Here is a 24,327-nt window from a genome sequence, read left to right on the forward strand (position 1 = left end):
AAAAGCATCCATGAACGTTATTTTTTTACAATCCTTTCAGAGTTCTCCTTTCGCGCTTTTTGCATGGAAGTGAACTGTCAAAACACCTCATTATATTTCATGCGATGGAAGCAAGACAACAAAATCAGTTTATCAATTAACGAAGATTGTCAAGGCATCGGTCAGTGTCAATGAAAAAGTGTTTCGGTGAGGTTTATTTTGGTTGAGTGGACTGTTTGTTTTTCTTTTTCGCTTTGAAGTGACGATAATTTGGTTGGATTTGTCGTCAAATTTTATTCAGTAACCGTGAACGATGCGCGCGATTTATTTCATCTGAGTATAACAGCACGTTACTAGGACGAAAATTTAGTGTATCTGAAAGAGAGCTGCGATCATTGGAAGTGAAAATTGAAAACGATTGGCTGTAATTTTTGATGAATTTTGCTGGAGAAAATGACTTTTATCGGCACTGCTTAGGATACCCATTTTCCCCACCGAAAACAGCGAGTACAGATAAAGAGGTGTATCTTCATAGGATGACATTATAGGTGAATCTCCAGCCGCAACCGTCGCTGTGTATATGCATAATGTGTACGTGTATTTACGAAGCATAGCCTCGCCTGTTGAGCGTGCAAACTTGCCTATACCTACCTCGTAATATATTCCGCGTGCAGGTTGGCTTGCAAGCGCAATCTCCCTAGTCATTCGCTCTCTGAACGTCACCACGAATAGTCGTCACAGATTGTGAGTCACATCAGTAACATAAAAAATCTCAATCGAAAACGTTTGAGTTTTCACAAAGTAGAGACAATTTACCGCCGGTAGTAGTGCAAATTTTCAACAATCTGGTGGCTTTCGTGAAAGGACATTTTGCAAAGTCATATCACCCACCGAATACAACCCTAGTGTTAACCATAAGAAAACTTCCAGTGTAAACTTTTAGTTTAGAGTAAATTACGTAAAAACGGTCACAAAAAATACTAGAAGGAGTTTCATGACTGTATTTTAAATTACCTCTTCACTGAAGTGTTACTTGTTTCGATTCATCGCTCAATTGACAGCACATACTCACAGTTGACCGTTTGGCAATGCGGCACCGAAAATTATTAAAGTTGGTTTCCTTACCGTTACCGGTATTGCTTGCAGCTCTAGTGACCTTCACACAGTGGCCGATTCAACAGGTGAGAGCACTAGGTAGTAATGCCTTACAAGTATATTGGCACCATTAACAACATCGATTCTCTGCTCTTGTTGATACGAAAAGCGTGAATTGAAAGTCATAGTAAACACAAATAACCAGTTTGGAAGCTGTAGATACTAGATCTATAACACTCCTTACTCAGCTTTAAACTTTGTTCGTCTATCAGTTTTGCTAAAGGCTAGTAAATATATTCGTGGTTAATGTGCATTGTTAGCGTTAACATGATTTTCATCTAAACTGCAGATCAATCTGACTTAATTACTGCATTCACTGAGCATAAACTCAGGTTTGCACATGAACAGTTCACTGGGAACGAACGTGTGGAATTATGCATCTAAATGACCATTTGATACAAATAGTTACATAAATGCTATACAAAAACTTCAGAGTTACTGTTTTGTGTGTTTTTATCTATATTGCGTTTGTTATATCCAGTTGGATTCGAGGTAAAATGCTGGTCTATCAAACCATTCGTCCTATGTGCGAATTCCGGCTTAGAAAAGAATGTAAGTGTCCGTGTCCGTTGCGCTAACCACGCAATTGTCCTGTACAATATTTAACAGTACAGTTCGTGTAAAGTAACAAGTGAGGTCACGCATTCGATCCATATTTATTAGCTATTCGTTGTTAGAGATAGCTGTAAACCCGGATAAACTCCCAGTCCGCACAAATGACATGTTGGTGACCTTTAAGAGAAGATTCATATTCGTATGAAGAATATGTTCTGTAAATGGTCAGGAATACTGAAAAAGCGTCGAAAGGCGGGGCTTAGAGCCTTATACAAACTTTTAGTAATTGTCACAAAGTGGTTTGTCAGAAATTTTCTACATTTATATATTTTTAACTTGGTGATATTTATAGGAAGAACCAGAAACCGTTCTATTTTTTTTTAAATTGTCACCGCGAGACATATTTTTATTAACACATTCATGAATATTTTTCGTGAAGAAGGTCTAAAATAAAACATAGTATTTGTGACCAATTCACAAACATTGCTATTTTAGTGTTTTTTTTTATTTCGCCGATGAAATTTAGAAATGATTAAGTGTGTGTATATAATTAATAACATAGAACAAGTGGAAATTTCGATAAATGCCAAGAGCTTTTTTTTTTTCGTGTTGGGTATTTTCGTCACTGCGACCAATTTTTTGATATTTTGTGACATATTCCCCCTTTTTAATTTTGCTTAGTCAGGATAACGTATCACTATTGGAAGTGGTCGTTATAGTCTGGCCAATAGCATTAGTCCAGTCCGGTATTATACTTCGTATGAAGCGCACAACCGTACTGGGATTTGTTCTCCAGATTTCAGAGGGTTCCAGAAGACCTCTCTCGAAGAACTTATATCTTTTGATAAAAATTGCCGGACATCGGCATAACAGATGTTCCGAGTCTTCTTTTTCCATGCCACATACTCGACATGTATCATCTTGAAGTTTTTTCATAACCTTCAAATGATAACGGCCCGGACAATGCCCTGTTATTAAACCAGTATACGTGCTTAGATCTTTTTTTGAAAGATCCAGTATTTTACGAGTCATAGAAACGTTCGGAGTGATGAACCGTTTCGACTGCCTACCGATGAAGGTGTTTGTCCAGTTGGATTCCACTTTCAGAGTTTCCCATGCTTTTAGTTCCATTCTAAGGGAACAAGCGGATAGACCACAGAAGGGTTCTGGTCCTATGAACTGATGAGACGATCCAAGTCTTGCCAATTCATCGGCTCTTTCGTTCCCATCTATTCCACAGTGACCAGGAACCCAGTATAAGTCTACTTGATTATTACAACCCAGTGTTTGGAGTGATTGAACACACTCCCAAACTAGTTTTGATGTGCATGTCGCAGACTTCAAAGCCTTCAACGCTGCTTGACTGTCGGACATCATGCAAATGTTTGAGTGTCTGTATTTCCTGCGTAGGCATATTTCAGAACATTCTAGTATTGCTTGGACTTCAGCTTGGAAGACAGTTGGCCATTGGCCCATTGGAACTGACAGGTCTATTCCTGGGCCAGTTACTCCTGCTCCCACTCGATTGTTCATTTTTGAACCATCCGTGTAGAAAATGATTGATCCTGGGCGGAGATCAGGACCACTGCGTTCCCAAACATCACGCTCAGGTTCAAACATTCGAAATCGTCTTTCAAATTGTATCTTTTCTCCATCCGGTCTTCATTGTTTATCACTAGTGGATTGATACGAATAGTTTTTAGAATACCTAGATGACCCGTTAAATCACCCTCAAAGAGCCTTAATGATCTTTTGATCCGTAAGGCACTCTTTTCGGCTTCTAATTGTATGAATTGATGCAGTGGAAGCATAAACAGTAGAGCTTCCAATGCCTTGGTGGGTGTGCTTCTCATTGCACCCGTTATTGAGAGAGTGGCTAGCCGTTGAAGTTTTTCCAACTTATCTTGAGCACCTTTCTCCCTTGTTTTTGTCCACCAGACTAGTGAAGCATAGGTAATTCTGGGTCTCACTATAGCCGAATATATCCAATGGATCATTTTCGGTTTGAGTCCCCATTGTTCACCATTGTTTGCCAAGAGCTATTTACAAATGCAATCCCATTTTCATGGAGAAAGTATATCGCCTACCCCTTAAAATTTTCACGCGCCTTCAAAAAAATTAGGTTTTAGATAGTAGTCGTAAAATTTTTAATATTTTAGAAACACGAAAAAATAATTTTGTTGATCTTTTAATGCAAATGTCTGTTTATAAGTGACTCCTGTTGTAATCTTGCTACAAAATACATGGAAATTTTCAAAGAAAACGTCTAAATGATAGTATGGTTTAATTTTATAATGGACTACTTTCGCCGCTTTTAGCAAGTATTTCTTCCATTTTAGTGAGCCAACAAACTTCAGATGTTCGTCACCAATTATTCTTGGTGACTTTTGTAAACAAGATGCATTCCTCCGGTTATAGATCATTTCTTGATTTTTCAATAAAGATCAACTGATACGGGGACTCATTTGAGACAATACCAATCGAACGTTAATTTCAGGAAATATGTAACCTTATTAAATTGAACTATTTTTTTTTGTTACTTGTTTAAAAAAGGATAGTTACTTCAATGACAACATTTGGCATATGTTTCTTTACAAAAGTCACGGTGACTAAATAGTAAAATTTGTTGGTCAAAGCCAGATGTTTACTTTTCCTGATTTTTATTTAAACCAAAAGAGATAATTACCAAAATCACTGTGACAATGGTAATAACTTATAAGTTTTTACAAAAGGTCACGAACTCTATTATGCAAAACTTTTGTCAAATATTTTCTTACAAAAGTCACAGTGACTAACTGGGGAAACTATTTCTTTAAATGTCACTGTGCATTTGTCAGAATAATTCAAATGTACCTCTTAATTTTTTGGTGACTATTCTAAGACAAAAAGCCATTTGTACTTCAAATTATCACCGTGACTACATAATGGAAAAAATACTTTCGTTTCACAAGTGAAATGATTTCGTCTGTGACTTTTCAGAGAAAAATAAATAAATTGTAGTTCAATGATCACAGAAACAAAAAAAAGAAATATTTGTTTTTTGATCATAGCTTTAGTGTCTTTTGTAAGAAAATAAATACAAGTTTTTCTTTAAACAGTAATGGTTACTCGATTACAAAAACTCTTTCCATATTATTTTTAAAACGTTCGGGGGACAATTGTAATAAAAAAGTCCTATTTTATTTATTACTCTCGTGCGGATTGGACTAATTTTTGAATGTTGCCAACCCGGATACTGTATATCTGATATATATTGTCGCAAAGTAACCAACTTGCAAAAAAGCTTACTAAACTGTTATATGACTAACAAATGCAACACATGAAGCATAGATAGAAACATTTACTTCCTCCATAAACACTATTCAACAACTGTGGACCAATCCGTTGGAAATTATTATGTAAAAAGGGTATTGCTGATTACATATATTTCTGGAGACAGAATGTTTTGTTTAATCTGTGTGACGTCTTCGGTAAAGTTTCCGAAAAAATATACACCGTGAAAAAATCCGGGACATCAAGTTTTGGGATTATCTTCTATGCCGAGCGCAATAATGATTAAAAAATTTAGTAATAATGATTAAAGTATTTAGTGTCTAAACGGTTTATTTGATCGGTATAATGTGTTCGGCCAAGTTGAAGATATTAGTTTTGTTCTTCTAAAAAATACACTGCAAAAAGGTGTGAAAAATATATATTTTTTATTTATTTCAAGTTCAGTCACCTTTCATTGTTTAGCTAACAGTGATTAATTTTTGTTCAGATTTTGAAAAAGTGAGGATTTTTAATTTTTAATTCATAATAATACATTTCTGTTTTTTTCTAAATTTTTTTATTTGGTCTTACTTTGAAAAATTTTTCCTGAAGGATAAAATTATTGTCTATAACTTTTTTGAAGACTATACCAATAAAACAAACAGTTCTGCCTTTAAAATTCATTTCTTTATTTTGAAAAAATTCCAACTTTTTTGTTTCGCATTTCGCCAGGATCAGATAATTATCAATGTTTAGCTTATCTTTTGCTTGCCTAAGTTTATACAGATTGTTTCGATTCATATCATTCTCTGGATTGTTCGTAGTATGTTTATTTCAGCAGCATGCTGCCTTACTAGGACTGCGATGCCTAGTCTCTCAACGGGGCTGCCGCCTTAGGTGTAGCTGGCGAGACACCGCATTTCATAGTTCAGCCGTCCGCTCCGGATCAGTCGCTGTTTGAGCCGCCCCTACTCTGGGAAACAGACGCTCAAGCAAGCTGCTCTCCAAGAAGAACAACCCCCCCCCCCTTCTTTGTCAGCATACGACCAGGTTCCAGGGGATAGAAGTTGCTGGGCATTTTGCTATGAATCACACTGGGTCTATTTTATGCCAACTAGTACAGGTGTAGTGCTGGTACGCACTGTCCAAGCCGTTTTCAAACCGAAAAGACCGCCGTAAGAATCGTGAGCACTACGATAGCATCCTCACGGAGGCGGAGGAATGCTACACCAGGCAGAGAACGACTCTGGAGAACGATTAACGGAATCAAGAACCGGATCCGTGCCAGTACCTTCCATGTGCAATGACAGGAAGGGGAACCTGATTACCGATAAAGCGCAGGTGACGAGGCGTTGGAAGCAACATTTCGAGGTGGCGTTGAACGGTGAGGAAGGTAGGAGAGTCGTCGAGGGGAACAAGCTATAAATTGGGGAGGACGAAAAAGGTATGGACCACCCAACTTTGGATGAGATGAATAATGTTCGCAAAGAGCTGAAGAACCACAAAACCGCTGGGAAGGAGATCCTAAAGGTATAGTCTGAGGGACAACTACCTACGGACTGGCTGGAAGGACTCATATGCCCTATCTACAAGGAGGGACATAAACTCGACTGTAATAATTAGCGAGGCATAACCCTCCTCAATTCCGCTTATAAAATTCTCTTCCGTATCCTGTTCCAACGACTAAGGCCGTTGCAGGAAGTCTTTGTTGGAGAATACCAATGCGGTTTTCGAGTGGGACGATCTACAACGGACCAGATGGTTACCTTTCGATAACACAACTTGCAGACACATCATCTGTTTATTGACTTTAAGGCGGTGTACGATACAGTAAAACGCAACGAGCTGTGGCAAATAATGCTTGAACATGGTTTTTCCAACAAAACTAATTAAACTGTTACGTGCGACGCTTGACGGTTTCACATCATGCATCAGGACAGCGGGCGAATTTTCGAACGCGTTTTTGACGTTAGATAGTCTGAAGCAAGGTGGCGGGCTCTTGAACGTGCTATTCAACATTGTTTTAGAAGGTGCAATATAAAGGGCAGGTGTGCAGAGGAGCGGCACCTTCATCACCAAGGACGACATTGAAATAACTGGTGTTAACCGTAGAGCAGTTGAGGAGGCCTTTACAGCTCTCAAAAAGAAAACTGCGAGAATTGGACTCACCATAATCACTGACATAACGAAGTACATGGAGGCTGGCAAAGTGCTTGGTAGTTCTGCGGGTGTTGGTGCTGCGGTAAAGATGGATGGGTATACTTTCGAAGAGGACGACGAATTTGTTTATCTTGGTACTCTCGTGACATGTGACAACGAGGTGAGCCGCGAGGTGAAGAGACGGATTACGACACACCGATCCTCCCGGTGGCACTCTACGGACATGAATCGTGGGCATGGAAGGAACCCGATCGACGAGCACATGGGGTCTTCGAGCGTAGAATACTGCGATCAATAATCGGTGGCAAACTAGAAAATGGGGTGGGCGCAGGCGCATGAATCACAAGCTGTACTAAGTATTTAAACACCCTGATGAAACACGGTAGGTTTCAGTGGGCTGGCCACGTAGCACGGATGGCAGATGAGCGACCGGCAAAGTTAATATTTAGCAGAGAATTTGTTAAAGGCAAACCTCGCACGCGCTGGATGTGTGCTGTCGACGAGAGTGCCAAAGCAGCATGTGTAAGGTATGCTCGAGGGGAGCAGCCCAAGATCGAGTTTTGTGGAGGCGTGTTCTAGATCTCAACGATCTGTCGCCATAAAAATACAAACAAAAATTCAAATTCTTAAAAAATGAGCTTCTTGAAATTGAAAATTTGGTTTTTTTTATTATTTCTGTTAAAAACATTCTCACGGTGTACCTTTTTCGGAAATTATTATCCACAACTTTGCCGAAGACATCACACCGATCAAACAAACCGCTCTAAACCTAAAAATATTTGTAATCATAAATACCCTTTTTACAAAAACCTTTTTCACAAATAAGCCGTGATTAAAAAAAATCCTATATTTTTACCCATATGAAGATCTCTGCAAAGTTTTAAAAAATATTAATATTTAGCATTTATCATTTTTTTCCGTGGTACCTTTTTTTCAAAAACACCAAATTATTATCTACAACTTTATCGAAGATGTTCACCGATAAAAAAACCGTGACGTCTCTTTAAATATTTGTAATCTTCAATATCATTTTTACATGAACCTTTTTCCAAAATCAGTCGTGATTCAAAACAAGCTATTAGTAAGCACAATCAAAATTTCAGCCAAATCCAAAACAATAGTTAAAAATATTAAAATTGAGCATTTTTAAAATTGCTCTGAAGTGAAGCATTTCATATTCGCGATGTTCTCTCAATTTAGACAAACAACAAACTGGAGAAGATGAAAGACTACAGTCCCTAGTAAAGATAACTTTTTCAGAGACTTGAATAACTTTTTCCATAAGTCAACGTAGAAGCGAAGAAACCCGACAAGCAATTACTCTGCCGCACTTTGACGCAGTCCTGCATATACTTGGGACACCCAAAAATTCACAGGAATGGTTAAAAAGCTATAATCTTTCTAGGGCATGTTGAGCAACATTTTTTCCGCTTTGGTCGACCAGTGAATTAACGTGCTCTATACGATGGTAAGAGGTATCCTATCCATTTTAGTTAACGAATATCAGGGTAGCCACTCAATCGGGAAAACGGGAAATGCGGGAAAAAGTCGGGAATTTTTTTATTTAATCGGGATTTTGTTACCAAGATTTTTTCCCGCAATTACAAATGATGGAGAAGTTATTAGTAGTTATTTGAAGTTATCCTCAAGCTAAAATAAGTGGCACACAGTTCTGATTCTCCAGTTTTTCAAATAGATTTTTATTTCAGCTAGTTTTTTTGAAGAAATATTTGGCGAACTCTAGCGAAACTAGCTACCATTTCCGCTTAGAAACTCAATGCTGGTGAAATTTTGGGTTAGGGACAAACTTGCTATGCGGAGCAGTTAATTGAAAAAACATTACAAACTTGCCACAAAATAGAGCAAACATTATTATTTTTGTACATATTTCAAATTCGTATTTTTCTGTGAATTACACAATTTGACTGTAAAAAAAAAAAAACAATTTTTGATGTAAATACAATCAGAAATGTTCTTAGAAAACAGCATAATCGTTTGCGAGGTTTTTCATGAAAACATTTTATTTATTTTATTTGTTGCAGCATACGACTTCTTATGTGCTTTTTGTTTTGCAACTGATCTTAGGGTACGATGCTGGCCTAACTAGTCAGTCGTCGTAGGTTCGTGTCTCGGCTCGAGAGAGACTGTTACTGTCTGCAGATCGTAGCGCTAGCCTTGCAATCGCCCCGTGCACTAAACAGTTGGCTGCTAAATCTGTGGCCAATAAACAAAAATACTTTAAATATTCCAAAAGCCAAAATAATTAGCTTGATTGGTGTGATGTTTCCGGCTAAACTGTAGATGGTAGTTCTATTTAAAAAATTGATTGAACATCTCAAAAAGCTTTTTTTTTTTCATTTCTAAGTTGCCAAATGTTACAACGTTGATTATTTGAACACGGGAGAAGTTAAAATTTCTGAAGATTTTTTTTCGAAACCAGAACGATTTGTTTGTTTGGTGCGATGTTTTCGGCGAAGTTATTGGCAGTAGTTGAGTATTAAAAATATTCTAAAACAAACAGAGCTGATTTTTGAAAAATAATATTATATTTTTTAAAAACTGCATAATGTGAACTGAACATTGATGATCATGGAGAAATAAAAACTAAAAATTCTTTAGAAAAAATCCTAACAAAAAGGATTTGGGTAATTTCCATGAAACATTTTTTTCTTCAAAAGTTGAAAAGAAATTAAAAATAAATTTGTTTCCTTTTCAAAGGTTTCTGCGAAACATGTTCGTGCAGTAAAAGACTTTTAATTTGATAAATAACAATTTAAGACCTTTTTTCAGCTCAAAAAGTTGTGAATTCACTTTTGAAAAGTTTTGAATCTATGTAACGCGTGATAAACGAAATACAGTTAAATTGCAGTATTTTCCTGAACGTAAAATAACATTATTTTTAATTTGAAAAAAAAAAACCCAAATCCATGTCACAAGTTTTGTTCCCTAAATACTCAATTCAATCAAAATATTTTTTACTCTTAGGTTAAGTAGTTTTATGTTCGCCCTTAACTTCCCATGTTTTTTCCGATGATTTGAACAACGAAAAAAAAAATTTACGCAAAGTGCTGTTTTGTTTGTTGTTGTTCCCCTAATAGGTTGTTATGCTTTGAATAAAAACGGTGCTTACATCATATTCTAAGAAGACAGAAAGACAAACATAATGAATACACAAAATAGCTAACACGATTATTGACTGCCTAATGGAAGATTTGCAAATTTGAGAAAATCGCAAAAATTATATTTAACCTGTCTACCATGGAAAGGCAAAAGTTGCATTTTATGTAACTAATCAACTGTTTACAGAGAATATCCCGAACAAATTCGGTAGAAAGTGATATGCGCTGTTACTTCCAATTTAAGGTTCAAAAATTGATGTTCAACCGTCGATAGAACATAACCTAGTTTCCGTTTTTGAGAATCGGGAATTTCTTGCAATCATGCGGGAAAAAGTCGGGAAAAATGCGGGAATTCGAAAATGTAAAATGAGTGGCCACCCTGACGAATATACTGGGGTCCAGGGTGTCGAAAACCTGGAAAATCAGGGAATGTGCACATTCTAAATTTTTCGACCAGCGAAATCAGGGAATATCAGAAAAATAAAAATTTAAAAATTTTTAACCGAGAAGCGATTATTTTTAAACGACACTCTAGTGAAAAAACTGATTTTTGTAGCATAAAAGGCTTATTCGGGACCACTACAGTTCGGTTTCATATCCAATTGAATACTTTTCTCACTGGGATTTCGGAGTTGCGGTAATCTACGTTGCCCTTTTCTGTGCCGAGTGCTGAAAAATATCAAAAAATTTAATGTTATATTTCAGGGAATATCAGGGAAAATCAGGGAATTTGATTTAGAAAACTTTTTCGCCACCCTGGAGGTCGTTCTTTACGCGGTTGATTGCACCCCGTGTAAAAGATTAGACAAGATTTACTTATCCTAAACTTATTTGATACCGCGTACAAATAATCTTCCAATCACGTAAAAATAATCCGCGTAATAGTAAAAAAATAGGTTTCAAAAAACGCACAACAATAACCCGCGCAAAAAAGACCCCAGTGTACAAAGGAACAACAACATCAGGGAACAACAGGTCAATCACTGTTCGCTTCCATAAACTTATACTAATTTAATGTCTCAAAGGTGAAGATTTTTCGTTTGAAAAAACTCGTTTTCTTAAACAATTTGTTAACCGTAATAAAAAAGGATATCTTCCAAGAGCATGCTTGTGAAGGCAGTACATGTGGAACAGAGCGCCGAACGATAGTGGAGTAAATTCCTCAAAATACAATGTTATAGAAAATGTTTGTGAACTTATCGAGGTTTATTCAAAATCTTTTTGACAATTCAACATTGGTAGATGTTTTTGTCTATTTTTAACTCGACAAATAATATATGTATATAGCTGTTTTCGTATTACTTTAAATTTTTTTTTGTCAATTAAAAAACAAAAATGAATCTTCTTAAACTTCAAGGCTGTTGCTACCTGCTACCAAATGAATTTTTCGTTGTAATTGATGATTGCTACGACTTTTTGCCGGAACTTGTTGATAATTTTGTTCGACATATCTTCTAATGTTTCTCCACCAGTGAGCCTATGGCTTTGAAATCATGTTCAGAGTGAGATTCGTGTAATGATTTGATTTGATAAAAATTTAAGAGTTAAGACAAAACGATTTATATTAATAACGTAAGTTTTGTTGAATTCGAGATATGGAACTCTTAGTTTTTGAGAAAATTTAAATCTGATTTACACGCATTAGAAGGAATTCTTGATGCTTATTCAACAACAACGACACGCTTATGCTGTGTCAAATTGAGGTTATTGAAACAAAAAACAAAAATACTACAGCCACAATATCGCCAAGAGTGAACGAAACTCTTTCGAGCGTTGTTGAACATTATGCTAAAGAAAGATTTCGTGGAATTCATTGAAACCTAAAATAGTTCAACAAACCATTGCAACAAAAAGCATTGATTGTTCTAAGTACTGTTCATCGAAATGATAACATCTCAAATTTTGCATATTCCGATTAGTTCTGCACGTTCATTTAAATACAATTCGCTGACGGAAAACTGTACACATTTTCCCACTTTCACCATTTGGACAGCAGACAACGGCCTAACGGAATCACTCTATTGAATGCTAATTTCGAGTTAATAGGGTATTTTGGTCGACAGTTATAACTTACCTGCAATCGATTCGTATCGGCAAGACAGGAGCAAAGTTGATAACACAATAATCGACCCGATTAAATGGTGTCCTGCTGTCAGCTAAATCGAAGCAAAGATAGATGGCTGAGTCCTAAAGCGTAGGTGCAAACTATGTATATAAAACCGAAATGACGAAAATGTCCTGGAGGCACGTAGGACTTTGGAATTTTTTTCTTGCCTTTTTGTGGAATAATCAGCTATCTTTGCTTCTCATCGAGCTCGGATCCAGCGGTTCAGATGAACTTTCTTCAATAAAGGTGATGTGTTCTACGCGAAGGTTCAGACGAACGTCTTGAAAATCTATTTAGGAAATTGCTTCCATAAATGTATTTCAATTTTATCTACCCCACTAAAGCATTTGAAGACACTGGAATAGAAAAATTTGAAATCGAAAATAAAACTAAAAATATGACTAGCAAAGACAAAACAGTTAGGCTCACTTACAAGAAATAATAGTGTTTGAATTTTGGGAAAGTTTGAGCATTATTAGAGATAAAAAAAAGATTGGTTTTCTTAAGTGCTGTTTGGACAAAGGTTACAAGTTGGAATACATTTTATCTTTAATTTGGCATAGGATACGAACGGTATGTCGAATTGTTTCACCTATGAATCATATAATACTTACAATCTTAGCTACATATCTCAACAAAACCGTGCGGGCCAACGAAAAGAAGCTTTTAACAATTGTACGGCATAATACTGCATGGTACAGCAGCATACTGATTACATTACATTCCGTACGATATGCACCTAATATGAAAGCTATTTTTATATGTTATTTTTACCTTTCAACGTTTTATGCTCTATCCAATTTTTACAAAGAGACAATTCACAGCGCGCTCCATCTTGCAAAATTATACGTGTGGTGAAACTTTGAACTTGATTATCTCAAAAACTTATTTTTCGGAAAACGCCTTTGACAATTAAGAACCCTTTTATCAATCAAATTGAAATTTTTAAGTTTTGTTTCTAACTATCACAGCTAGTAAGTGAATGTAGCGTCACCTATTTTTGCAGATTGAAAAGCTAAAAACTGAAACAAAGTTCTTTTTTTTTACTCATCATTATTATACCGCAAATTTTTGACAATTAAGAAACAAGCGTGCATGGTTAAATAATATGCACAGATGAGTGATGGCCCACCTCACCGTTATGTCCTCATTGCAACCCTATACCCTGCATAGCAGATGTTTCATTCAACATACGCTATTGAATGAATAATTTTATTCCAAATAAACACTCAATGCAGTAACCATATCTGTCAACTAGTAACAGAACGGAAAAAGTGGTATAATTTTTCAACTAATGAATTTAATTTAAATGAGTAAGGTTTTAATTGGTGGTATGGAATTGGTTAGATGCAAAAAATATGGAGTCACTGTGTAAAAGATGTGTGTTAAAACAGTATGTTATCATATATTATCATATAGGTATTACGCAAAATTCTGCTACACTACTTTAAATTTTCAGTGAATGAAGAATTCAGATTGTGAATTCAGTGATCTAATATATGCAATTCTTAGGTTTGTATATTGAATTATTTTTAGGTATTTTTTATGTATAAGAGTAATAAAATGATAATTAAAAACATCAACTATTATTATTAATTTCACACGAGTTTTTTAAGAATGGACCCTCCAAATCAACGGTTTCACTGATTGTACACGGTCGCAGGTGATAATTGTTTTTTTTTTTTTTTATTTTGCTCAGAGAAAACGCTTTGCACGGTTTCTCCAGTCACCTAAATCTGTTCACATCATTTTTACAGTATTTTAAAGCTGGTTTTGATTACAAAAGAAATTCGAAACACACATGTTAATTTTAAAAAAAAGTCTAGAACGCGTTCCTGCGAAAAGTCAAACAAAATAGACAAGATGAACACATGATTTGCTGCATGCCGTTCGAGTTAACATTTTAAAGACGTTTAATTTGACGTCGACTATAGAACACGGATATTCATAAAATATATATGAAATTAAATTTTACAACCAAATACTACAAGGTGTACAGCCCTAGGAGTTGTATGGAATGGTGACATAGGACTCAACACTGTAATTAGAGTGATTTTTTGTTACAAATATTACAGAGTTCACAGACAGATTCAGTTCATTTGTTCAGTGACTTACGTATTTTTATTCTCAGTCTTCCCTTAACCCTCTAGTGCCCAGTGCCGCCTTGAGACGGTCTTCAGTTGAACCTTTAAAAAGCTTCAATCAATACTTAAAAAATGTTTATAATAATTCGTAGTGATTTTTTCGAAGTCCGTCAGAAAATTAACTTGGGCATTAGAGGGTTAAATTTTGTTTTTAAAAATATATTCAACAACACTCGAAAGAATTTCGTTTACACTTAGCGATATTGTGCCTGTACTGTTTTTTTTCATTCAAACAGCATTGATTGGACACGGCGAAAGCGAATCGTTGTTGTTAAATAAGCACCAAAAATTACTCCTGATACAACTAAATCATAACTCATTCTATTTCCTCAAAAACCAAAAGTTTCATTTCCTAAATCCAACAATACTTACGTTATCAAGATGAAATATTTTTTTATGTTGATTTTCATCAAATCAAATTAATTACATAAATTTTGAAAATGATTGTAAAGCCGATGCACTGTGGTTCTCCCGTAGGTCATAAATCCAAAAATCAAATTTCATTATTTTGGTATTTCTCCACTTCTCAGCATCCTTCGCTCTGAAGCTTACAATGGCATCAACTGTTGTATTATTACGAATGAATTGTTAACTGTGGGTCTTGGAAGTGCGCATAGTTTACACTTTTAAACAGGTGTGAAAAGTATGTCATTAGGTTAAGTGCAATTTCACCCCTTTTCAGTGAATTTAAGTATTCCAAAGTGGTTTTTTGTAATGGAGGTCCAAAAACAAGGAATTTTGAGCCTTTTCTAGTGGTTTTAAGAAAGTTGTATTGTGTTGGTAACAACTGAGCTAATGGTAAAATAGGTACATTTTCAAAAAAACAGATATCATCAATGTATTTTCAAATGTCAATTCAACAATGTTCTTAAGCGATTTACGTGAGTGCAATATATCAAATGTTCGTTAGGCATCGTTTATATGTCCAAAACACAATTTGGCTGCCGAGACCTGCCGACCGGTTTGTGAGAAGTGATACAAACAGGTCTTTTTTAGGATGCCTTTTTCGTTTTTGTGTTGTTTTTTGGTGTTTTCCTTTGCAGAAGTATTTTGCAACCCCTTTTCGACGAATACAGTTTGACGTCAACATATTTCTAGGATCATTGCTCAGATGTAGATTTCCCAAAATGCTTATTTTTAAAATTTGAGCTGGAAAATCTGGTAGGATTCATGAGAAGATACAAAATGTTTTAGAATCTATACACTCTTCGGTATGAGATTATGTTAACTTGAAGCTAGATGACTATAGCAAGCTCGAATACATTACATTTGCACCCGATTATCAGTTCATTGGAAATAATCTAAGAGAACAAAGAGCAACTGCATAAAAAGAACGAATTGAATGAGGTGGAGCAGATGACCACCATGGAGAGAACAGTTCCTTTTCGTAGTCAGCCTAAGAAGAACACAAAAATATCTTTATTTCGTCACTTTTTATGACATTTTGTGTATTATATTATTTTGTTTATTGTAGTTTTCTTGATATGTATTGTGCCATATCAAATAATGTTTGAACAAAACATTTCCCTAATTTTTAAATACACATCGAGAAACACATTTCTTTTATGTGTATACACTAATGAAATTTCTGGCAACGAACAATGAAAGTTTGAGAATTTGCATAGTTAAGAAAAAGTAGTAAAAACAAAGTTGGTAATATATACCAGTACTTTTAAATGACCGTTGACCACGAACCCATAGAAAATACATCAAAATAGATGTGATTTTTGAATTCAGCATCGAAAAATACACTTAGATTGACGTTTTGAATTCAAGACATAGGAAAACAACATTTATGACCGCCCTTCTTAGAAAATGGAACCACTGTGCGATGGCAGCACGACAGCCTAATAGCGAATTTCTTTATTCCACTGTGTGCGGGCAAAAAAAGGGTTTTGAAAGCAGTTAGTGCGCTTCCAGGTCAAAACGAGGTGAGCTGGTGGAATTAAGAAATTCGCTATAAGACTCATTTTTGTTTTTACTTAAAAATAAGTTTTTATTTTCATATGCCTATAATTACATTCACTGTATTACAATGCATATACTATTTCGTGATTCAAAAATAGAAAAAAAATCATCTAACAATGTTGAAATGTAAAAAAAGATTCTGAACCAATTTTATTTGTATAAATTTTCTCTTTTGGTATTGTACCAGTCGCGATTGTTCAGTGAACACCGAACTTAAAATAAAATAAGAATAACTTATAACCATTGCCAAAATGGTTATCTCTTGTTGAGTAATTGATGGTTTTTGGAAACCATTTTCGATAATTTGATTCAATTGGGACCATTTTCAGGAGCTAAACTGTTAATCATCATCAGCAGCAACATGTAGTTTTCCTTGATTGCACGCGAAAAGAAATCGGTACGGGACTGTTACCACAGACAAACAGACGTACCACTCCATACAAAATTTTAAGAAAATTGTGGTTCCGACTAACTTGTGCGACACCTACTGGACATATTCCGCAAAAGATAAACCTTCAACCTTTCTGTTGTTTTTGGCAGCACAGCCTGCAACAACTGTCGACTGAGTTCAAAGAAAAAATCACATCAGCGCCATCATCACTGCGGCGGTAATATTCCGCATAGCTGAAACTCGTTTGAATTGACCGTTATTTTGATCCACAAAGATAAATTCGCGGTACGTCTGTTTGCATGTGCTGTTACCTTCACCAGCATGTTTTCTTTCAAAACAGCAGTTTTTATTACGTTCTTACAGCAGGTTAACAAATCGTTTAAGAAAGAGAGTTGAAAAAGCTTAACTTTCGAGACATCATATTGGTCTAAGTTTAAGGAAGCAAACATTAAATGACCAGTTGAAATGGAGAGACTCTGTCAGTTTTTTATACAGATATGGAGAATATCACAATAAATGGTCGATGTCTACTTATGTCGTCTGTGCTGTTTGTGGAACTTTGTTCTTAAAACTCTCATCAATTTGTACCTTGAGCGCTGAAATAATAATGATAACTAACGTATTACACAATTATCCTACATTATATCTATCCAACAACATATTGTTATTTATCATATGCTGTTATTAATGTTTAAAATCTTACAGTTTCATTTCCAATTTTCAGAATGTATAGAAAACAAAGGGTAGTCCTACGTCAAAAGTATGTTTAATGAAATAGTTTTTGGTATACCTGCTCATAGAATATGTCATCAACAATTTTGCTGATTTACTGCTTAATAAGCTGTTACTCCACCAAATTGCTTGTCGGGATATACTTTGATCATGTTATGTATGAGGAATACCAGCTCGAAACGCTGAAACAATGTAATTTTTACTTTACGAACTAATTTCATTTTTGTCATATGACTTACATTTTTAAGTTTTAGTAAAGCGGGCAATGTATGCAGTTTGCGAGGATGCGAAAATGAACGGGAATAGAAGGTGTGACTTTTAGGCTTAGAAAAAATTTTCCCTCGTCCCGTCTGGACGAGGGAAAATTTTTTTCTAAGCCTAAAAGTCACACCTTCTATTCCCGTTCATTTTCGCATCCTCGCAAACTGCATACATTGCCCGCTTTACTAAAAATGTAATTTTTGCCAAATGTCGCGACTATTTTTAGAGTGAAATTATTCTTAGGCTTAGCTAGCTTGAATAGTTCACAACTATACAAGTAAACTTTTATGCTATTAAGAACAGCAGAGACAAACCAGTTTGCTATTTGAACTGTATATCGCTGTATGCAAGGTAGGGATCCAACGGATATCCGCATTCGCATCCGCAAATGCGGAACATCCGCATGAAAATTGACAGCCGCAGCAACATCTGCATCCGTAATCACATATCCGCATCTGCAGATGTCCAAAAAATCACATCCGTAACATCCCTGATGCAAGGATAGATAAAAAGCCTTAAAAAATTAAACTTCTAATAATTTCATTTTCTAAAGTTTGCTTTTACAGGCGCCACAAGCTAAAAACCGCTTTTACCTCGTAACATGTCGAAGACTATGAAAACCAACAGATTTCATTTTATTGCAGGTCGAAGCAAAATTCACCTCCGAACAAATGCAAGTTGTGTGCAGATCTAGTAACGACACCCATCTGCGTCAAACGGTGAAGAAAATCCTTAAACCACGTGTAGTGGGAACTGCCTCTCATGACGAAGTTAGACGATACATTATTGATCAACTGAAGCAGATGCGTTTCATTGTTGAGCTTGACGAATTCAACGATAAAACGCCACACTTCGGGCGTTTAAGATTTTCCAACATCATTGGCAAACTCAACCCATCAGCAGACAAATACTTGACGCTAGCATGTCACTACGACAGTAAATACTTTCGGGAACATGCATTCGTGGGAGCCGTCGATTCAGCTGTGCCCTGTGCAATGATGCTCAATTTGGTGAAAACCACTGCTTCGGCGTTAGCACTACTCCGAAACAATACTGATCTCAGTCTAATGTTAGTGTTTTTCGATGGAGAAGAAGCTATCCGTAAGTGGTCCACCACCGATTCCCTATATGGATCGCGACACTTGGCCTCAAAATGGACCACGATGCCGTATGTGTCACAAACATTGGGCAAATCGATGAGGGAAATAGACCGAATCCAGTTGATGATACTCTTAGATCTTATCGGAGGTGAAAACCCAAAGTTCTACAATTTCTTCGATAACACCAAAAACTACCATCGACGATTAAGCGAAATCGAACTTACACTACGAAAAAGTAAACTTCTGCTGAAGGATCCAAAAGGCATCGACATGTTTATTGACAAAAGCACCAACAGAAGGGTAGAAGATGATCACTTACCATTTTTAAAAAGAAGTAAGTTTTTTTTTATAAATAGCTCTATATTTTGAGTTACTAACTTTGATAAATTGTTATATTACAGATATCCGCATTTTGCATCTAATACCGCTTCCATTTCCAAAGCATTGGCACACACCAGAGGATAACGAAGCGAATTTAAGTCTGAGGACAGTTGGAAACATAAATATGGTGCTGCGAGTCTTCATTTTAGAATATTTAACCTACTGTGACAGTAAATATGGGAGAGCCCTCAATACGTGCCTAAATTGAATGTTCTGTTCAATTTTTCTGCCTAAATTAGGAACCAACAGTCAACAACAAGTAGAAGAGCAGAACCAAATACCCCAAGAAGAAAGTGCAGCCGTAATCCTCAACTTTCTATGTGTGCTTGATGTAGTTATATAAGGATAACACAAACAAGTCTGCTATTGTTAATGACACATATAAGCATTTTGTTTCAGCAGCATAAAATAAATAAATTAAAATTTAATGCATGATAGAACAAATAATGACAAAATGAAGGATAATGATCAGAATCTACCTTCTTGAAATATATTCTCAAAAACAATTGCCTCTAAATTGCCTAACTACCCTATTTACTCATTTCAAAATAACGCCACCAGGCGTATGCATATATTAAATCATGTGTTATAATGCTCTCGCTTAATTTATTTCGATGCTATGATATTATTGTGATGAAAATTGAAATATAATATTTGTGATCAAAACTAAATTACAATGCTTGATTCCACCACATGAGTGAGAATGTTTGTTGCTAACAATATTTGATTTTAATGAATCACTTGTAATGCATAAGAATATTACATTACAAACATTAATTCTCTAATGCCTAAGTCCGCCTTTAGACGGGCTTCGGTAAAATCACTATAAACTTTTTTTAAGTATTTATTAGAGATTTATAACGATTTTCTTGGGCACTAGAAGGTTAACGAACACTAATACATATATCAGCTGGTCTTGCAAGAACATTTTCTATACATGGTTAATTCAACACAGACAAAATTTGCCAGTTAAAAGATTTATTGTATACCTGAACAAACGAAGTGGCTGAGGATTTAGACTCGTAATTTGATTTCTTAATAAAATTGAGCGAAAAAAATGTCCCTGGAAACATAATCATATTTTGATGTGAAATTGGCATGACTTCTCCATAATTGAAAATGCAAGTTTTTGTTTATAAATTATTAATGGCCATTACTATGCTATCACATCGATCCATGAAAATATTTTTATGCGTGGCATCTTTAGATGGGTGACGTCCGCGAAAATATTTATCAATTATCATGCGGGTCATTTTTAAGTAATGACAAGGTATGTCATATAAAACTCATTCTTACTAAATTCCCAGTTGTTCCGTCTCACGCCGAAAGTAGCAACAATAAGCAACAACAAGTCAGCCGTTTTCAGCAGTTAACAAAGAACAGCCAATCGTCGAGGACCGCCAAACCCCGCCCCCAGCGCGACGCTATAAAAGCAGCAGACGCATCGTTCAAGTCATCAGTTTTGTTTTGATTACCCAGTTGTTCACATCGTAGAAGAAGCAGAAGAAGCAGAAAATCATTATAGAAGCAGAGAGAAACAGGAAAATACAAGTTCGATAGCGAGCATTGGAGTTTTATTCCAACCGTCTGACCAGAGTGGAGGCAACCCACCCAGTTCTTTTTAGGACTAATTGAGTTAATGAATTTCCCTCCTTCGTGAAATTTTGCCTTGCCGCTTCGCTCGGTCAGTTCAGTTCCCCAATTGCTGTCCTCCAGTGCGAACACCAGTAAATCAATATAACAAAAAATAAACTGAAAGAGAACTTCGGATAGTGACCAAGAAAATTATGATAGCAACATCACATATATTCTTTACGTTTTATCAATCTATTTATCCTGTATGCTAATTTATCGCCTTTTCCGTCCAACAGCACGCTTACTATGGTTACGCTTACCTTGTCCTCCTTTCGGTTTCTTTCTGCCAAAGCTTCCTTTGGAACCCTTTTTACTTTTCTTTTTCGAACCTCCCTCCTCGGCCATCGAAGCTTCCCGTCTACAACAAAAAAAAATAATTAAAAGTAGTATAACATAAGCGAAAAATATTTAAAAAAAAAGAGCATACTCGGCTCGTGCTTCTGCTTTCTGGAGAGAAACTGCCTTTTCTACATCTATCTTAGGTTTTTTGTTGAGAACTTTGTTTACAATGTCCAGATTCCGTTTTCTTTCTCGTGGTAATGAAACCGATGCCCGTTTTCTCTTACTTCCTGGTATTAATTCTTTCACTCCAATACCACGCGCTTGTTTTTCATTACTGAGTTTTTCCTGAAAAACGCCAACTGATGCTGTGGATGCTTTCGCGATATTTGCCGCCGTTATAAGCTGAAACAAAAACACATTTGTAGTAGTTATAGAATATGTATATATTTTTAACTGTCCTCTTACCTCTTTGGCAGACGCAGAATCAGGACCCAAAAATCCTGTTCGAGGAGTTTGAATTTTTTTTGCTCGGGCAATATTTTTCATCCGGGAAATTTCATTCTTAGCTATCCGTTCGATTCTCAAATCACGCTTCTCCTGGAACATATCCTTGTTCGGGTCCGCATTTTGGGGTACCTCAAGAACCCAATCCTTTTCCTTTTCTGCCTTATATCGCTGATAGCCATAAGTAGGAACCCACTTATCCAGTACTTCATCATACACTTTTTTATCTCGAGTTCGCTTCTTGATGCCCTTGGCCTTTGCAATTTGTTCCCATTTCGTTAAAGGTTTGGGTACTGGCAGTTTGCGGGCTCTAGGCAACGCAAATCGAGGAGGTGTAATTTTAGCAACGACAGACTCTTCTACACGCTCGGTCGGTAACTCCCAAATATTGTTAATAAGCAGCTGTGTATTGTCCCGCGTCAGATTCAAAAGGTATTGCTCTTTGTCAGCTCTGAAGAAAGAATGATGGTGACAATAATTTCACGAATAAAAAAAACTTACCTAAATTGATCATCATCGAAGTAATTTGGATCTGTTACCATTAAGTGTCCGATGTCAATCCCAACTTCCAAGTGTTTTTCTACAGTTACAGGTTTGAATTTTTCCAAATCCTTCTTTTGTTTTTCGAGGACTTCCTTGACAATATCCATTTTACTGTTTGTAATTAGCAGCTATTTTTATCAAGGCAAAAGTTCTTTTAGCTGGATTTATTATTTTTCATGCGTTTTCCGATCACTCAGTTTACATTTATCACAAATCGAGCATTCTTCGCTATGGAACGAATGGAACATGTGAGAAAACTACCGAAACAACATAAACATAACCTCTAAACACGTAATCTTTAAACTGACAGCTATACACACAGCATTGAATCAAGATGTCAGAAAGAGCGAGATTCAAAATCCCAGTAAAAAATGTCTTTGGTATTTAATTCGCGACTACGAAGCTCAAAAAGATTTTAAAAGCTGCTCACACTCACGTAAACTCTCGTATAGATTGTCAGAGTATGCGTGTTGACAAAAGCAAATATATTTCTTTCCTTTACTATCTTATGCGAAAAAGCAAACAAACATCAGCAGCTTCGTTGTCCCGAATTATAACTAGCTGACTCCGTACTGCTTCAGATTGGGTCCTAAACTTATACCATACCATTTTTATATACGAAAAATATACGTTTTCTGAATAAAACGTGATTTTTAAAAAATGTTTATCTTTGTGTTTCGATTTAAAAATTAAGAATAGAAAACCTCTCGAAATTTTATTACGGGAGTCACTTCACGGTGAAATGACAACCGTAATAGGCACGGTGAAAGTGATTCCCATTTGATTTGCACGCGTCTTTTTTCACCGTGAGATTTCTTCACTTCGTGCTCACCGTGAGGTGACATCCGTAATAAGCCCCTAGGTCCTGAATCTACTCTTCATCCTTGACTGGGAGAGGCTACTGAAAATAATCGGCAAGAAATGAAAAAAGTGATAAAAAATCGAAACGACGAGATAAATTACGGTTTGGAGGTAACAAAAGCAGCTATACACGTTTACTAGTGTGCGTAAGTGAAAAGTCACTGATCTCTTTTATTCCACAGAGGGTTTAAGCAAGCATCCACTTTTACTGCTTGTGGAAAGCTGGATTAGTTGCATTTTCATTTACAACCTTTCGAGTTGCTGCTCGTGAGCTTCTTTCGCTGACATCCGATTTCGTCGATCGCATGCTCGCATGTCGATCGTGTATCCCGGTGCAGTATTCGCAGTATTCAATAGACTCAATGATGCTAGATTAGATGACATGTTTTCAATTTGAAGACATCTAATTAGGTGTGACTGAAAAGTGAAGACCGTGAAGACATCCTGGTGACCTGGTGGTAACCTTTTTTTTGCTCACCATCTTCCGGTTGGCCGTATTAATTTTTTGAACCAAGGGACATTTTAAAAATAAGCCATTTGTTAAAAATTTGCCATTTGTAAAAAAAATGACCTGGCATCTCTGCGTCACATTTTCAACATCGATTTCCGACAGTCGACTAACGTTTTTATTCACTTCAGAAATATTACCTGTCGTTGCTGTTCATGTAAGTTTAAAAAAATATTTTGATTAAAAAATGCAATAAGGTTGTTCTTTGCAGATTTAACCCGTACCTATACAAATTAGCATATTCAGGGTGTTTAGCTCCATATTTTTAATCATGTTACCAAGCTTATAGCCGAAATCTGGACGGTACGAAACTATAATGGCGAATACAAATTCAACTATTCACAATTTTCAATGCATGTCAATGAAATTAGTGCGTGGAAACGTTATAATTGATACAATGTAGAGATATTGCAACTATAATAACAATAATAGTGGCTGTTGATTATTGTATAATCCGAAAACATTTGGTTGACGTCGTTTAACCCAGAAAAATTCATTCTCAGACTTACAAAATGGTGCGCAAAAAATCGCTTTAGCTTCAATTCTCCAGACTTACGCAGTTGTTGATTATTTAAAAAATATGGGCCCTATTACAAAAGTTGAGACTCAACTCGACCATGTATTTAAAATGAGACGAGTTGATCGTCGATACGGCCTGTACATTGCATCCGGAACCTACTCCGTACTAGT

The 24,327-nt window shown here is 36.0% G+C and overlaps 2 protein-coding genes and 1 long non-coding RNA gene across 3 annotated transcripts; 2 read left to right on the top strand and 1 right to left on the bottom strand.

Annotated features, from left to right (window-relative positions):
• Window positions 1-663: 663 nt before the first annotated feature.
• Window positions 664-20,447, top strand: LOC129724308 (glutaminyl-peptide cyclotransferase-like). The gene is made up of 3 exons (XM_055679065.1): window positions 664-1,160; window positions 18,468-19,257; window positions 19,325-20,447. Exons 1-3 carry the CDS (start codon window positions 1,068-1,070, stop codon window positions 19,510-19,512), a joined length of 1,071 nt encoding a protein of 356 aa, XP_055535040.1. The 5' UTR covers window positions 664-1,067; the 3' UTR covers window positions 19,513-20,447.
• A 663-nt stretch (window positions 20,448-21,110) lies between these two features.
• LOC129724309 (ribosome biogenesis regulatory protein homolog) lies at window positions 21,111-22,557 on the bottom strand. Its single transcript, XM_055679066.1, has 4 exons — window positions 22,227-22,557; window positions 21,687-22,176; window positions 21,367-21,623; window positions 21,111-21,297 (listed from the first exon to the last, which is right to left on the bottom strand). Exons 1-4 carry the CDS (start codon window positions 22,373-22,375, stop codon window positions 21,153-21,155), a joined length of 1,041 nt encoding a protein of 346 aa, XP_055535041.1. The 5' UTR covers window positions 22,376-22,557; the 3' UTR covers window positions 21,111-21,152.
• A 353-nt stretch (window positions 22,558-22,910) lies between these two features.
• Window positions 22,911-24,066, top strand: LOC129724310 (uncharacterized). The gene is made up of 3 exons (XR_008727904.1): window positions 22,911-23,240; window positions 23,312-23,794; window positions 23,849-24,066. It is a non-coding gene; the product is annotated as an uncharacterized LOC129724310 (long non-coding RNA).
• The last annotated feature ends 261 nt before the right edge of the window (window positions 24,067-24,327 follow it).

This window comes from Wyeomyia smithii, chromosome 2, assembly GCF_029784165.1.
Source record: "Wyeomyia smithii strain HCP4-BCI-WySm-NY-G18 chromosome 2, ASM2978416v1, whole genome shotgun sequence".
Taxonomy (NCBI): domain Eukaryota; kingdom Metazoa; phylum Arthropoda; class Insecta; order Diptera; family Culicidae; genus Wyeomyia; species Wyeomyia smithii.

What these genes read in the sequence shown, in the direction of transcription:
- LOC129724308 (XM_055679065.1), top strand. Translation starts at nt 1,068, where the DNA reads ATGCGGCACCGAAAATTATTAAAGTTGGTTTCCTTACCGTTACCGGTA. An exon ending in CACAGTGGCCGATTCAACAG is followed by an intron (nt 1,161 to 18,467) that starts GTGAGAGCACTA and finishes ATTTTATTGCAG; the next exon opens with GTCGAAGCAAAATTCACCTC. An exon ending in CTTACCATTTTTAAAAAGAA is followed by an intron (nt 19,258 to 19,324) that starts GTAAGTTTTTTT and finishes GTTATATTACAG; the next exon opens with ATATCCGCATTTTGCATCTA.
- LOC129724309 (XM_055679066.1), bottom strand. Translation starts at nt 22,375, where the DNA reads ATGGATATTGTCAAGGAAGTCCTCGAAAAACAAAAGAAGGATTTGGAA. An exon ending in ATTCTGCGTCTGCCAAAGAG is followed by an intron (nt 21,624 to 21,686) that starts GTAAGAGGACAG and finishes TTTTTGTTTCAG; the next exon opens with CTTATAACGGCGGCAAATAT. An exon ending in AAAGCAGAAGCACGAGCCGA is followed by an intron (nt 21,298 to 21,366) that starts GTATGCTCTTTT and finishes TTTTTGTTGTAG; the next exon opens with ACGGGAAGCTTCGATGGCCG.